The following is a 14,736-nucleotide window of genomic DNA, read 5'->3' as shown; positions in this document are numbered from 1 at the left end:
AATGAGATAAGAATAATGAATTGTGAAATGTCATTGCTGGTCATTTGTTGATTGCTTCATAGCTGCCAACAAAAAGGGTGTGAAGCTATTAATATGTGTGCGATATTTAGGTTTTGTGTTTGTGTTTGGACTGCTGTCTTAGTAACTATTCTGTTTTCCTTTCCTTTTGGTTTAGAACAGTTAGCCTATCACATTCACAGTGGTTAGGGGCACAGGACCCCCATAAAAGTGAAAAGCAGCATATTTTAAAAACTCTTTAGCAGAGGTTGACGTTAGAGTCGCTTTGGAGGGCATAGAAATTTAAATCAAATTTACAAAAGTCAGAGTCGCAAACCTGGAGGACCAACTATACTATAATATCCCCACCGCAGAAGGAGATATATCTGCTCCTCAATTGAGAGCCCTTAGAAGAATGAAAAGATATTGTGATGGGAGTGCTCCCTCTTCAAAAAAAAAAAAATCATGCCCTTTTTGTATTACCATTGCATCCTCCTTGTGCAGTAGAATCATAGAATCATAAAGTTATGAAGAGACCTCATGGGCCATCCAGTCCAACCCCTTGCCAAGAAGCAGGAAATCGCATTCAAAGCACCCTCGACAGATGTCCATCCAGCCTCTGCTTAAAAGCCTCCAAAGAAGGAGCCTCCACCACAGTCTGGGGGAGAGAGTTCCAATGCCGAACAGCCCTCACAGTGAGGAAGTTCTTCCTAATGTTCAGGTGGAATCTCCTTTCCTGTAGTTTGAAGCCATTGTTCCGCGTCCTAGTCTGCAGGGCAGCAGAAAACAAGCTTGCTCCCTCCTCCCTATGACTTCCCCTCACATATTTATACATGGCTATCATGTCTCCTCTCAGCCTTCTCTTCTGCACGCTAAATATGCCCAGCTCTTTAAGCCGCTCCTCATAGGGCTTGTTCTCCAGACCCATGATCATTTTAGTTGCCCTCCTTCGGACACCTTCCAGCTTGTCAACATCTCCTTTTAATTGCTGTGCACAGAATTGGGCACAGTATTCCAGGTGTGGTCTGACCAAGGCAGAATAGAGGGGTAGCATGACTTGCCTGGATCTAGACACTATACTCCTTTTTATGCAGGCCAACATCCCATTGGCTTTTTTTGCCACCACATAACATTGTTGGCTCATGTTTAACTTGTCTACGAGGGTTCCAAGATCTGTTTTATACGTACTGCTGTCGAGCCAGGCATCCCCCATCCTGGATCTTTGCACTTCGTTTTTTCTGCCTAAGTGTAGTATCTTGCATTGTCCCTGTTGAAGTTAATTTTGTTAGTTTCAGCCAATCTGTTAAGATCATTTTGAATTCTGCTCCTGTCTTCTGGAGTATTGGCTATCCCTCCCAATTTGGTGTCATCTGCAAACTTGATGATCTTGCCTTCTACTTCTTCATCTAAGTCATTAATAAAGATATTGAACAGAACTGGGACCAGGGCGGAACCCTGCAGTACTCCACTCGTCACTTCTTTCCAGGATTAAGAGGAAGCATTAGTGAGTACCCTCTAGGTTTGTTCACTTAACCAATTACAGACCCACCTAACCGTAGTTTTGCCTAGCCCACATTTGACTAGTTTGTTTGCCAGAAGGTCATGAGGACCTTGTCAAGGCCTTACTGAAATACAGATGTGCTATATCCACAGCATTCCATGTATCTACCCAACTTGTAACTATCAAAAAAGAGATCCGATTAGTCTGGCATGACTTATTTTTGATAAATCAGTGTCGATTATTAGCAATGACTGCATTGTTTGCAGTGTTTGCAGATCACTTCCTTAACTATCTTTTCCGTAATCTTGCCTGCTATCAACGTGAGGCTGGTAATTGTTTGGGTCATCGTTTTTTCCCTTCTTGAAGATAGGGACCACATTTGCCTTCCTCCAATCTGCTGGGAATTGTCTCATCCTCCAAGAACTCTCAAAGATGATTGCCAGTGGTTCTGAAATAACTGCTGCTAGTTCCTTCAATACTCTTGGATGTAGTTGATCTGGCCCTGGGCACTTGAATTTATTTGGAACTGCCAGGTATTCCTGGATGACTTGTTTCTGTATTTGGGGTTGGATTTCCCCTAATCCTTTGTCCACTCCATGTTGCTGGGGTTGAAGGTGGCTTTCTTTTTGTGAGAAGACTGAGGCAAAGAAAGCATTAAGTAGTTCTGCCTTTTCCCTATCCCCTATCAGCATTACCCCATCTTCTTCTTGCAGAGGCTCTATCGTCTCCTTGTTCTTCCTTTTCCTACCGACGTAAGCAAAGATGTCATTTTTATTGTTTTTAATGTCCTTGGCAACCCTGAGCTCATTTTGCTCTTTAGCCTTGTGAACCTTTTCCCTGCAGGAGTTGGTTATTTATTTGGATTCTTCTTTGGTGATTTTTCCCACTTTCCCACTTTTCCACTTCTCGTGCATGTCTCTTTTGAGTCTGAGTCCAGTTAGAAGTTCTTTGGACATCCATTCTGTTTTCTTTGCACTTGACTTACTTTTCTCTTTGTTGGCACTGTTTGCAACTGCACCTTGAGTACTTCACTTTTGAAAAACTCCCATCCCTCCTTAACTCTCTTGTCTTTTAGTACTGGCATCCATGGAATCCTGCTCAGAATTTCCTTATTTTTTCGGAAGTCAGCTCTCCTTAAGTCCAGACTGCGGGTTTGGTTTGTCTTAGTCTTGGCCTTCCTTTGTATCGCAAACTGCAGGAACACATGGTCACTTGCCCCTAAGGATCTGACCACTTCAACTGCATTGATCAGGTCCTCCGTGTTTGTTAGAATGAGAGTAGCGGATCTCCTTGTTGCTTCTTCTACTTTCTGGACCATAAAATTGTCTGCAGGCAAGTGAGGAATTCTTTGGACTTTGTACTCCTGGCCAAGTTTGTTTTCCAGCAAATATCAGGATAGTTGAAATCGCCCATGACTACTATATCTCTTCTTTTGGTCAACTGTTGACAGAAGGCTTCATTGAGTTTCTCATCCTGGTTTGGAGGTCTGTAGTAGACGGCAACAACGAGATACCAGTTCCCTTGATTCTTATCCAGATATTTTCCAGCTGGTTTCCCAGTCTTGCATCTCTTCTGCGGCATAACTGTTTTTAACAGTAAAGTTGTCATCTGCTATAACATATCCATACACGCCTCATACACAGTTTCTTTGGGTCTGAATATTAAGTTTATGTGGCATCCTTTCCAGGTTCTTCTGAATGTAGCCATCTTAGTGTATAGAGTTTCCCAATTTCCTTGTAGGCAGGTTAAAATAACTGTTTTGTTGTTTCTAGAGGGAAACATAGTTTTGTCTATATATGATTGAGGGGAAAATTGTTTGCATTTCTGTTTCTAAATGAAATCCTAAGAAATATAGCTTATTGGTGGGATCAAAAATCTATTTAATATATTTTCAAGGACTTGAGCATCCCTGTGGTTTTTGTTGTTGTTGTTTGAACAGTAATATCAAAAACCTGCCACGATCTCAATTTACAAAGCATTCTCTACATGACTGTTCAGGAAAAACAAGCTCAAAGCTCTTGAGCAGGTGGGATGAGCAAAATTGGTTTTGTTTGTTTGGATCCCATCCCATATACAACATGAAGGCTTTTTTTCGTGTCACAGTCATCTCAGACAATTGGGAGGAAAGAGAGCATTTCAGTTCACTGAGATATAACAAGAGTAATCCAAGAGTATCTGAGCTCTTGCCTTAATTTTTTTTAAAGAGGAATGCCTTTAAATCTTCCTCCCAATTCCAATTATTGCTTCAAGAGTGATGAATATTGCTTTGAGAAGCTTTGAACCTTAGAGACACTTTGAAGTAAGCCTCAGTATTTTCAATGGCTTCATTCCATAAATGTTACTCAGAAATAGAAATCCCTGCTGAGCTTTGAAGTTCACATCAGACATTTCAATATCACTGCCTGACCTACCCTGCAGGCTTGTTGTATGAACACACTCCATCTTGCTATCCTTGCCTTTCAACAGTAATAAATGACTAGATAGTTTATAGCCAACTAGTAATGAGCTGGTACGTTGCTTTGGCCAGCTATTGCAACAGTGTTTTCTTTATTTTGTAAACATGGGAGTACTGATCAGCCACTGCCAGAAGGGACAGAGAGTTTCATCTATTTGAGGTATAAAAATAAAGTTACTTACTTACTTACTATGCTGACAATTGTGCCATCACCGCCCAAGCAATGAGCTTTGAAATGGTTGAACAAAAGCTCTCCGAAGCTTTAGGTGCTCTTACTGTCTATTACAGAGAAAATCAGCAGGTTACTAATCCATCTAAAACACAGATGTGTGCTTTTCACCTTAAGAACAGACAAGCATCTCGAGCTCTTATGATTCCCTGGGAAGGAATCCCACTGGAGCATTGCAGCACACCAAAATACTTGGGAGTTACCCTGGACCGTGCTCTGACTTACTAGAAGCATTGATTGACTATCAAGCAAAAAGTGCTTGCTAGAAATAACATCATATGAAAGCTGACTGGCACAACCTGGGGATCACCACCAGACACAGTGAAGACATCTGCCCTTTCGCTTTGCTACTCTGCTGCTGAATACGTATGCCCAGTGTGGAACACATATCACCATGTTAAAACAGTGGATGTGGCTCTTAATGACACATGCCACATTATCACAGGATGTCCCACACTACTGGAGAAATTATACTGTTTAGCTGGTATTGCACCACCTGGCATCTGCTGGAAAGTAGCAGCCAACAATGAAAGGGCCAAGGCAGTGACATATCCGGCCCATCCCCTGTTCAGATATCAGCCAGCACGCCAACACCTTAAATCAAGAAACAGTTTTCTAAGATCTACAGAGATACCCACAGGAACACTTCAGCAAGCCAGAGTCCAAAAGAGGCAGGCTAAATCCTGGAACCTCAAGCCATAGCTGATACCAAATGAGAGACTTCCTCCTGGGCACACAGAAGACTGGACAACTTGGAGGGCGCTGAACAGACTGCGCTCTGGCACCACGAGATGCAGAGCCAACTTTAAGAAATGGGGCCACAAAGTGGAGTCCACAACATGCGAGTGTGGAGTAGAGCAGACCACAGACCACCTATTACAATTCAGTCTGAGCCCTGCTACATGCACAATGGAGGGACTTCTTATAGCAACACCAGAGGCACTCCAAGTGGCCAGCTACTGGTCAAAGGACAATTAGTATAAAGTTAAGTTTTTAAACTTTGTTTGTGTTTCTAAATACATTACAACTGTACTCTTGATTCGCTTCTTACACAATAAATAAAATAAACTTGTTATAGTGCAGTTATTTCATTACTTATGGATTTGTGATTTTTTTCCATCCATAAAATAGTTCTACTATGCACTTGAATTATGCATGGCATTTTGATGTTCTACAAAATTTAATATTGTGTGTGTGTGCCTTCAAGCTGAATGTTATCTTTCGATGATATCATGAATTTCATAGGGTTTTCTTAGGCAAGAAATACTCAGTGGTTGATTTGCCTGTTCTTTCTTTTGAAATATAGCCTACAGCATCTGTATTTCATTGGCATTTTCCCATCCAAGTACTAACCAAGATTGACCATGCTTAACCTCTCAGCTCAGATAGGGTCTGGTGCCTTTATATTTCGGCAATATAAGATTGTCAAATTCCTAAGACTATCTTTCCACAATCAGCATACTTCTTAATGCCACTGATTTTGATACCACAATGTGTGTGTGTGTGCGCGCGCTTTCAAATACACAATATGGTGCAGCCAATCCATGTGTATTTTAGGCATCATATTTTGCCACTCCTTTCCTTTGAAATATAGTCTACTGTGTCAGGTATTCATTGGTGGTCTCCCATTCAAATACTAGCCAGGGCTGATCCTGATTAGCTTCCAAGATCAATTAGGGTCTTATGATTCCCTGGGAAGGAATCCCACTGGAGCATTGCAGTGGGTTTTAGACCTTCTTAAACAATTGATGTAATATTTGAGGCTTGCATTTGTGACATATAAAAGTGCCTACCATTGGTACTGATTGGACCACAATGAAATCATTGGAGAAGTACTGGCAGTGTCTTTTTGATATGCATTATGAACAATGCCAGTTTTTTTTTTGAAATAATAAAAGAATCTGTGGCTTTTAAAACATGCAAACACATTTGTAAATTGGGATTACTTACAAAAGATGGAGTGTGTACATGGGAAAGTGCTTTTAAATAAAGATCATGTAACTTCATTGCCTGTTTTTAAACTGTAGTTATTTCACAGTTCTTAATGATAGAAATAGAAATGTATGCTCAACAATTTTAGTATAGAAGCCAAATAATAAACAATTTGACAATCTGCCTGTTTAGAAAGAAGTGTGTTAGAAAATAAACGTTTTTAGCTTTTCCTTAAAAGCAATGCTACATTTTTTACTGTTTGGATCTGCTGGTCATACCTTAAATGAGTGGGGTTTTTTCTTTTCTCTTCCAGATAATAATTGCCACCAGCATGTTGGCGCTGTCTGGCATAGCTACAAACATGACTTGACATCCTAAAAACTGCATTCATGGCCATTGGGTGATCTGGCCAATCATGGAGCTGAAGGTATGGGTCGATGGAGTCCAGCGGATCGTTTGTGGGGTCACAGAAGTTACCACTTGTCAGGAAGTCGTGATAGCTCTTGCTCAAGCTATAGGTAAGTGAAATAATGTCCTTGTGGCCAAAGCCAACTCTAGACATAAATGGCAGCCATGACTAGGATCACTTCTGCTAATCACCTCTCTTTTTCACTTTTGCAATGTTACATGGCCACTACAGAAAATCCAGTGAAGTAAAACTGTACACAACTGATCTAGCTCTAGAACAAATAACATGAAGGTGGAAATTGAAAAGCATGTGTGAAAGCAATTTTTCCTTGTTAGTACCTAAACAGTCGGAAGCAGAGAGGAAAATAGAAACAGTGCAGATAATACAGCAGTATTTTTTTGTTCCTAATTTTTTTTATTAAAGTTTTAAAAGAGGTGTACATTGAAAGTGTGAGAACAAAATTTTTATACAAAGTGAGAAAGAATGAGGTAGAAAAAGAAGAAAAAGAAAAAAAACAAGAAAAGAGAGAAAAAGAAGAAAACACAACAAACAAACCCTATCTAGATGTACAGTGTTCCTTCACTTATTGCTGAGGTTAGGTTCCAAGACCACCCACAATAATTGAAAATCTGCAAAGTAGGGACGCTGTATTTATTTTAATAATTATACATTATTTTAGTAGTTATAGACTATTTTAAGTCTTTATCAACCAATTGTGATGATAAATCGCCTCCTTCTCCTCCTGTTGCCGCTTGGGCTCCTTTTGTCTCCCTTCGGCTTCTCCTTCCTCCCTTCCTTAGGCTGTAAATTGTAATGTTTATGATTTATAATAGTATTTTAGAGTTAATTGAAAAACTGCGAAACAGCGAATCCGCAAAAAGTGAACCGCAAAGTAGTGAGGGAACACTGTATACATAAAATTGACTTCTGTTCTTCTCCCTTCTGTCCAAATCTCTTATATCTTGCCACGTTGTCTAAGCCTTCTTTCCCTTTTATTCAACTCCTTTGATTATTACTTCTTATCTTCTTAGATTTGGTAGTTCAGCTTAATATAGTCTTCAACTATTGACCAGTCGGTCATTTTCACTCCTCTTCCTGTGTTCTTTTTGAGTAAATATGTAAGTCAGTCCATATCTTTATCTCCATTACTTTATTTAGCCATAGTTCTTTGTCCGGTGTCTTTTCTAATTTCCACCTCTTAGCAAAGACTATTCTTGCTGCTGTCGTAAGGAATATGAGTAGTTTTTCCTTGTTTGGGTCTACAAAAGAATCTGTTTCAAACATTCCTAGTAGATAGATTTCCTGCATCATTTGGTAGTCCATTTTTAATATTTTTTACATTCCATATGGATCATTTTCCAAAAGGTCATTGACATTTCACAAGACCACCAACAGTGAATTTCATGAATGCATTTCCCACTCCAAATACATTTTGATACTCACAGAAGTAGCTCTTAACTTTTTATAGGAGATATTACTTAGATGTGGCCTTGAAGTTCCTAATTTCTACCCCAGGTCTCTAATTCATGAAACTGGCAGTTCATGATTAGTTTTTCTTTAACACCATCTGTGGCCTTCTTCTTTCTGAGCCTTGTGAAGGACAAGAAGCAGAACTTGTCAGCATTTTATATTCCTGACACTGAACATGTTAACTTTCTACAGAAGGCAAAACTTATTCCAGAGTCTCCAAATCACCATGCAATAATAATTTTTTTTTTTTTTTTTTTTTTGCAATAATAATTATGATTAGTCTTTTGTTTTAAAAACCCAGAATTTATTAAATATGCTTAAGATCTCAGAGAAGAAAATGCAGATGTAACACACTTTCTTGGACATGGGTTTTGATAGGCTTGTTGGGAAGCAATAACTGTCAGCATTTTAAGAGACATAGTAATTGGATAAGAACATGCTGCTTTTTCTTGTCTATGAAACAACCCATATGATTTCCATGACAGAACAGGGAGTCTACAGAATAAAACCCAGCTGCTAGTACAGAAGGACTGGCAAACAATTGCTGCAAATCATACTGTTTTGGAAGTCTTGTGTATTGTGAATATTCTCATTGACCAAAAAATATTTCTGTTTTCCATTGGTTATTAACCTTTTACTAGTATTATATTTTCATAATTAGTATTCCAGCCACTTTGGCTGTTTGGTTCAGTTTTCAAATTCTTTTATAATGTGTTTTGGGAAGGGGAGGGAGAAATTTAAATGTATATTCTAAATCCATTAATGTATCTCTTCCCAAAGCACTGTTTATAAAAATATAAACCCTTTATTGGATTCATGGGAAACCAAAGGAAGATGACTACAGTAGGATTTGTGGACTGAAATTACACAAATGGTATATAGATGCATTGTGTACTGTTAAAACATTCTATATTTAAGAGACTCTAGAGCAGGCATGGGCAAACCTTGGCCCTCCAGGTGCTCCGGACCTCAACCTCACAGTTTTCTCTTTCAAATGCTTAAGTAATGCTTTAATACTTCTGTAAGAATTTTGCGGATTTTACACCATTCTTTAGTGGGTGGGGTTACTAACCAATTTGGTGGTGCATTGAAGGGTTTGTAATTCTTTCAGAAAAGAAGAACAAATTGAAGGAAGAAAGCTATTGCATTTGAATTTTGGTTACATTCTTCTTTCTTGGATGCTGAAACATCTTTTGCAGTGCATTCAGATGTTTTGCAACTAAATCCCATTTAGATTTTATCGTGTCTCTGATGTATTAGTCAAACAAAGAGTTCTCTTCCTTGGTAAAGGAAAAAAAATGTTTCTGATATTTGAAGAGGCAAAAGGTAACAGGATCCAGTAATAAGTAAATCCCATGTATCTTACTACTGTTTCAGACCTCCTATTTCTCTTTGTTTCTATGTGTTTCCAACATATTTTCTCTCATTCCCCTCGTCTCATGAGTGCATGCACACACACCAAGAAAAGAGCCTGCTGATAATCTCCATTCTTTGGTTTAAATCCAATTGCTCATTCTAATTGGAGTAGACCTGGTGAATCAGTGGCATTTATATAACTGCTCATTTTCCATTTCATAGTGGATTCGTTGTGCTTTACAAATCTGGGATTAGCATTTCATTTTAGGGCTTGGGATTCTGATACAACCTTGAGGTGGGTTTTGGATAATGAAAGTGGGAATCAAGGGTGTGCAGTTGCCAATGTGTTGTAGTTTGGACTTGCGTGATCCAGGTTCAAGTCCGTGTCCAGCCATGAAACTGACTGACCCTGAAGTCACTGTCTCTCAACCTGATTCAGCTCTTAGAGGCTGTAAGATTAAAATGAGGAGAATAAGCACTTCATGAACTGTGTTGAGCACAGTGAAGGAGAGTAGAGGTATAAATAATACATCCCTCATATATAACCTGCATGGTTAATGCTCCTTCCCATTCCCAGTGGTGTGTGCCAGAAAGAGCAACAATTTTTTTTTTACAAAAACTGATGTTGAAAAGGATGCTGTGAGGAATGAGTGTAAGTTGTTCCCCAGGTCTTTATGGCTCTTCCTATCAGGCCTGTTGGGTAGCCAAATACCACCTACAATTCTTAGCCCTTTCCACTGTTTCTTCTCATGTTTTTCTCTTTTCCACTTTCATTATATCAAGTACACTGAGATTTGTAGACAGGTTGCTTTTATCGTGGGACACCATTTATATGACCAAGTGGCCTCGTCTAATGCCCTGAAGGGCACTGGCATCCTTTTTGATTGCAACATAGGAACAAATCTAAATGTGCTGTTGCTGTTACTGGATCTGTGGCAATCTGGGTATAGAGTATAAATGCCTTAATGCAAGGACAGCTTGGTTGTGAACCTGACAACAATCCTGTGCACTCCAATGGAAATTTTGGGTTAGGTGTTATATGTTCCAACCTTTAGTTTCTGCAATAAAACTGCAATGAAACAGTTTTAAAATCCCTCCACAAAATTCAGCAAAAGCCAAATATTGGTGTTTGGTTGCTTGCTATCAATAACTATACATTGATATTGAGTAGCGTAGAGTTTTGGCCACAAGTAGGTGTTCATGCAATAAAAATACAATTCCTTTCATCATGTCTTCTTATATTATTCCAATTTAGCAGCTAATTTTCTTTGCGAGCTAGTACCATATGATCAAGGATGAACATCCTTATATTTGCCCTACCTTTTTGCAGTGTTTGGTTGTCTCTGTATCTTTTTAAGGCCACCTCCTCCGTTTTTGTCAGCTAATTTCCATTCAGTATCTTTGTGTGAATGAGAGGCACATCCAGTTTCCTGTCATAGATTCTTGTTTTGTGCTCTATCCTAACCACAGCATTTCTTGAAAAATTGTGAACATAACTTTTACTTGCTTCCAGTTGGTATTCTGCAGTAACATCTGAGTCAGCAAAATAAGAGCTCTTTGCACAAAAACCAGAGCTGCTTCCCAAAAAATACAGTGCATTGTAACCATAAAATACAACACACTCATGCCCAGGCAGATCTAAGCCCCCCACCCCCACCCCCAGAATATTGTCAAGACTATTCCAAATGTGCTATTACTTCATGTAATAGCTTAGTTGGCAAAGCATATGACCAATGTCTTTTTCAGTTATAGTAAGTGATAAGCCTGGCTCTGGGAAAGATTTGTATAGATCATTTGTCGATTACATTAAATTCTAGTTCACCTTTACAGAATTATCCATTGTTTACATAATAATAGCTATTTACATATGCAGGAGGTAGTGATTGTTAATATATAAGGTTCTCAAATTTCTTGTTTTGCTTTTAAGCTTATATTTTCATGAGTTCATAAAGTCAATCTTTCTCTATAAAGTTCATGCCTGTTACTTTGGAGATCTCATTTGCCCACAATTCTTAAAAAGAAAATTACTGTGGTGATTTTTTTATTTTAAAAAAGCTTTTCATGTTTAATTTTTTACAAAGAAAGTGGTACATTTAAAAATGAAACTTTCATGTGTTAGTTATCATAGTGCTTGGTGTAGATTTCTAGAGCGGTAGCTACATTAGTCTGTTGTCACCTAAAATAAGGGGGTAGGCAGCTGCACTGAGGCTGGGGCCCATTTTGCATAGTTTGTACCACTTCACAGATGAAAACCAGTAGATGTAAGGCCAGGCAATATCAGGGTGTGAACAAGATATTGCCATTGTTGTTGTTGTGTGCCTTCAGGTCATTCATGACTGATTCATGACTGAGGCAGTGGTTCTCAACCTGGGGTCCCCAGATATTTTTGGCCTACAACTCCCAGAAATCCCTGCCAGTTTACCAGCTGTTAGGATTTCTGGAAGTTGAAGGCCAAAAACATCTGGGGACTCCAAGTTGAGAACTGCTACTCTAAGGTGAATCTTCAAGGTTTTGAACAGGCAGGAGTGACCACCCCTCCTGCCAGATGAAAGACAAACACACAGTTTTGGTATAATAAAAGGCCACAACTTGTTTATTGGTTACAAATGATAATAGGACACCATGCATGCTGCTGACTGATATTACTAACCACGCCGGGGATGTGACCATTTACCAACCCGTTCCATGCTGGGACACCAGTACTGCCAAACCCCTGATAAGCCACCGGATGCGCTCCCTCTCTGAAATGGGAGGGGGGTTTACACCAACCAGATCCAGGGCCCATGCCAAAAGCCAGCAAGTTGTGACAAATAACATATCTCTGACAATACGACATAGGCAAGGTTAACAGATCTTGACAAGTGAATGGGGTGGGACAGCCTTGGACAACACTGGCTGGGGAGTGGCCCAGCCTTAAATAGGCTGCTGGTGAATCCAGGAGGATGCTCAGCCTGACCAATCAGAGGGCGGGGTGGTATCCACTTTCAATTGGCCTGCCAAACATGTGAAGCATGCCTGATGCAGGGGGCTCCTGGGGAGAAGGACCCCCAAGAAGATGGCGTGCAGGATGGCGCCCATTGCCACAACATCCCTGCTTTGTGAGTCAGACAGGGCATTTCTTGGCAAGATTTGTTCAGAAGGTTTTGTCCTTTACCTTCCTCTGAAGCTAAGAGAATGTGATTCGCCCAAGGCCATCCAGTGAGTTTCCACAGCTGAGCAGGGATTTGAACCCTGATATCTCAGTGACCTAGTCTAACACTCAAACCACTATACTACACTGGTAAAATTCATAATGAAGAAGAAGGCACAAGCAAGGAGAAGCTGCAACAGTTTACCATTGGCTGATCCTACAGGGAAAGGCAAGATTTCTCTCCTTCCTCTATGCCAGAGCTTTCAAAACTGTGTCTTAGAAGTGTGTCTGCACCTCATGTGAACATAATGAGAAATCTCTATATGTGAAATAAGTAATAAATCATAGCTCTTTAAAAACATAAATGAAAGGTTTTCATGAGACATGTTGTGTCTCCTTCCATTTTATTGTTACAGTTTATGTATATGTCCCTATTTCTTAGAAGGGGTTTGTTTAACCTCCATTTTGCCAGGAAAATTGAATTACTGTGTCACAAAATGATGCATGTCTAAAAAGTGTGTCACCAACATGTAACATTTGGAAACTCAGTTGAATTAAGTTAAGAACAAAATAGAAAAGTGGAAATAGGAGAGAGAAATGCAAAACTTTTTGTAAAAGCAGCTGAAAAAATGGGACATTAGAGAATTAATCAGAACTTTCTCTGCCAAACAGACAAAAGTAGATGATATTACTCTGCAGGTTGTTTGGGAACTATTATTGTTATTATTATTCTCTTAGTAATAATCATCATCACATTAATCAGAAGTGAATGCTATCATTTGTAATTAGAGGTGCAGATTTTTGATAGTTTGGAAAAGGTAAGCTAATTGACAGTAGCAGAAAGAGCTCTCAGAGGTCAAACAACTTTACTGCTATGATTTTTCTTATTAATACATATTGACTAAGAACAACAAATACAACAATAACATTACACTGTATAACACAATTTTTGTTGCTGGGTTACAAATGTAATTTCCTAATTGGTTCTATCATAAAAACATGGGAAAGTATATTAAACTTCAAAAACTGTTTTTGCGGTACATCCTGCAGCAGCACATTTTGCTATAGTTTTTCAATGAATGTCTCATAGAATCCCAACCAATTCAATATAGTTTGTGGCAACAACAAAAATGAAGTTTCTGGAGTATAAAAACTACTTCCAAAGTAAGTACCACACAATTAAACAAGAATAGCACTTTCAAACCCAAAACAGATTTTTTTTCCAAATTTTGCTACATATCGTTATTTTTACTCCAGGTGCTCTGTTTCTACTTATATCAGTTGCCTTTTACATTTTTGCCTACAAGGAAAAATTCCTGCCTCCCTCTTTTTCTCCATCCCTTGAGAAAACCACTTTTCAAGGGAGAAATTGCTTTTAAAATCAATTTTCAGTTGGCAGACCCCCTTGGATTTCCTCTTCGGTCTCATCTCAGCTCTGTGATTTTACTGTGTCCTCCAGGGAACCTTTTGAACCTAGAGTTTTGTAGTGCCAGGCAAGAGCATTTGTTCAAATCGGAGAGAAGAATGTTTTAAAGTTGCCTGGTGTTTTCACTTCCCTTGTGTGTTTTCATTTTCTGCCAGTTTTATTTTTTTTAAAAAAGAATGTTGATGGGGGGGAGACATGTGTTTTCACTTGCTGTAGGTATCACTTGGGTTATTCAATGAGTAACTTTTTTGCTTGCATTGTTTCCCCCCTTTTAATTGAAGGGCTTTGAGAGATTCAAGAGAGACTTGTGGTGCACTTTCTCTACTCCTGCTTTAAAAACTAGCACTTTTTTTAGGCATAAGAATTCATACTATCAAGCACATGGTGTATAGCCTTAGTTGGCAGGTACATATGCACATGCTAAGGATGAAGTGTAGGAAGAGTGGGAGAAAAAAAAACACACAAAAGGACCAGCACATGATAATCCTATCTGTGGTTGTTTGACAGAAGGTGAGAGGTGGCGAAGACATCCTGGCATAGATAAATAGATTAAGGCATATATGGTGATGGCATATCTTTGGCCAATCCATGTAGAGTTTAACCTCTAGATGAACTCTGTTGGATGGGAGATAGAAATGGTAGTACTAGAGGGCATAGAAATGCAAACAACAACAGAGAAAATTATCTATGTGTGTGGATTTGCATTGAAGTCACTTATGGTGACTCCATGAATTTCATAGGGTTTTCTTAAGCAAGGAATCCTCAGAGGTTGTCTAGCCAATTCCATCCTCTGAAATACAGCCTGCAGCACCTGATATTCATTAGTGATCT

General features: G+C 39.2%; 1 protein-coding gene across 2 annotated transcripts in view; it reads left to right on the top strand.

The window, feature by feature from the left end:
* The window catches only part of rassf8 (Ras association domain family member 8), a 108,771-nt gene that overhangs the window by 80,129 nt on the left and 13,906 nt on the right, over positions 1-14,736 (top strand). For both annotated transcript variants that reach the window (XM_003226138.4, XM_062981781.1), the window contains exon 2: positions 6,428-6,632. In XM_003226138.4, coding sequence (XP_003226186.1) covers positions 6,530-6,632 — 103 coding nt within the window. In that variant the 5' untranslated portion in view covers positions 6,428-6,529. The remainder of the gene's footprint in view (positions 1-6,427; positions 6,633-14,736) is intronic.

The sequence above is a fragment of the Anolis carolinensis genome, chromosome 5 (assembly GCF_035594765.1).
Source record: "Anolis carolinensis isolate JA03-04 chromosome 5, rAnoCar3.1.pri, whole genome shotgun sequence".
Taxonomy (NCBI): Eukaryota; Metazoa; Chordata; class Lepidosauria; order Squamata; family Dactyloidae; genus Anolis; species Anolis carolinensis.
The sequence above is the reverse complement of the archived record's forward strand: the minus strand, read 5'-3'. Positions and strand labels throughout refer to the sequence as shown.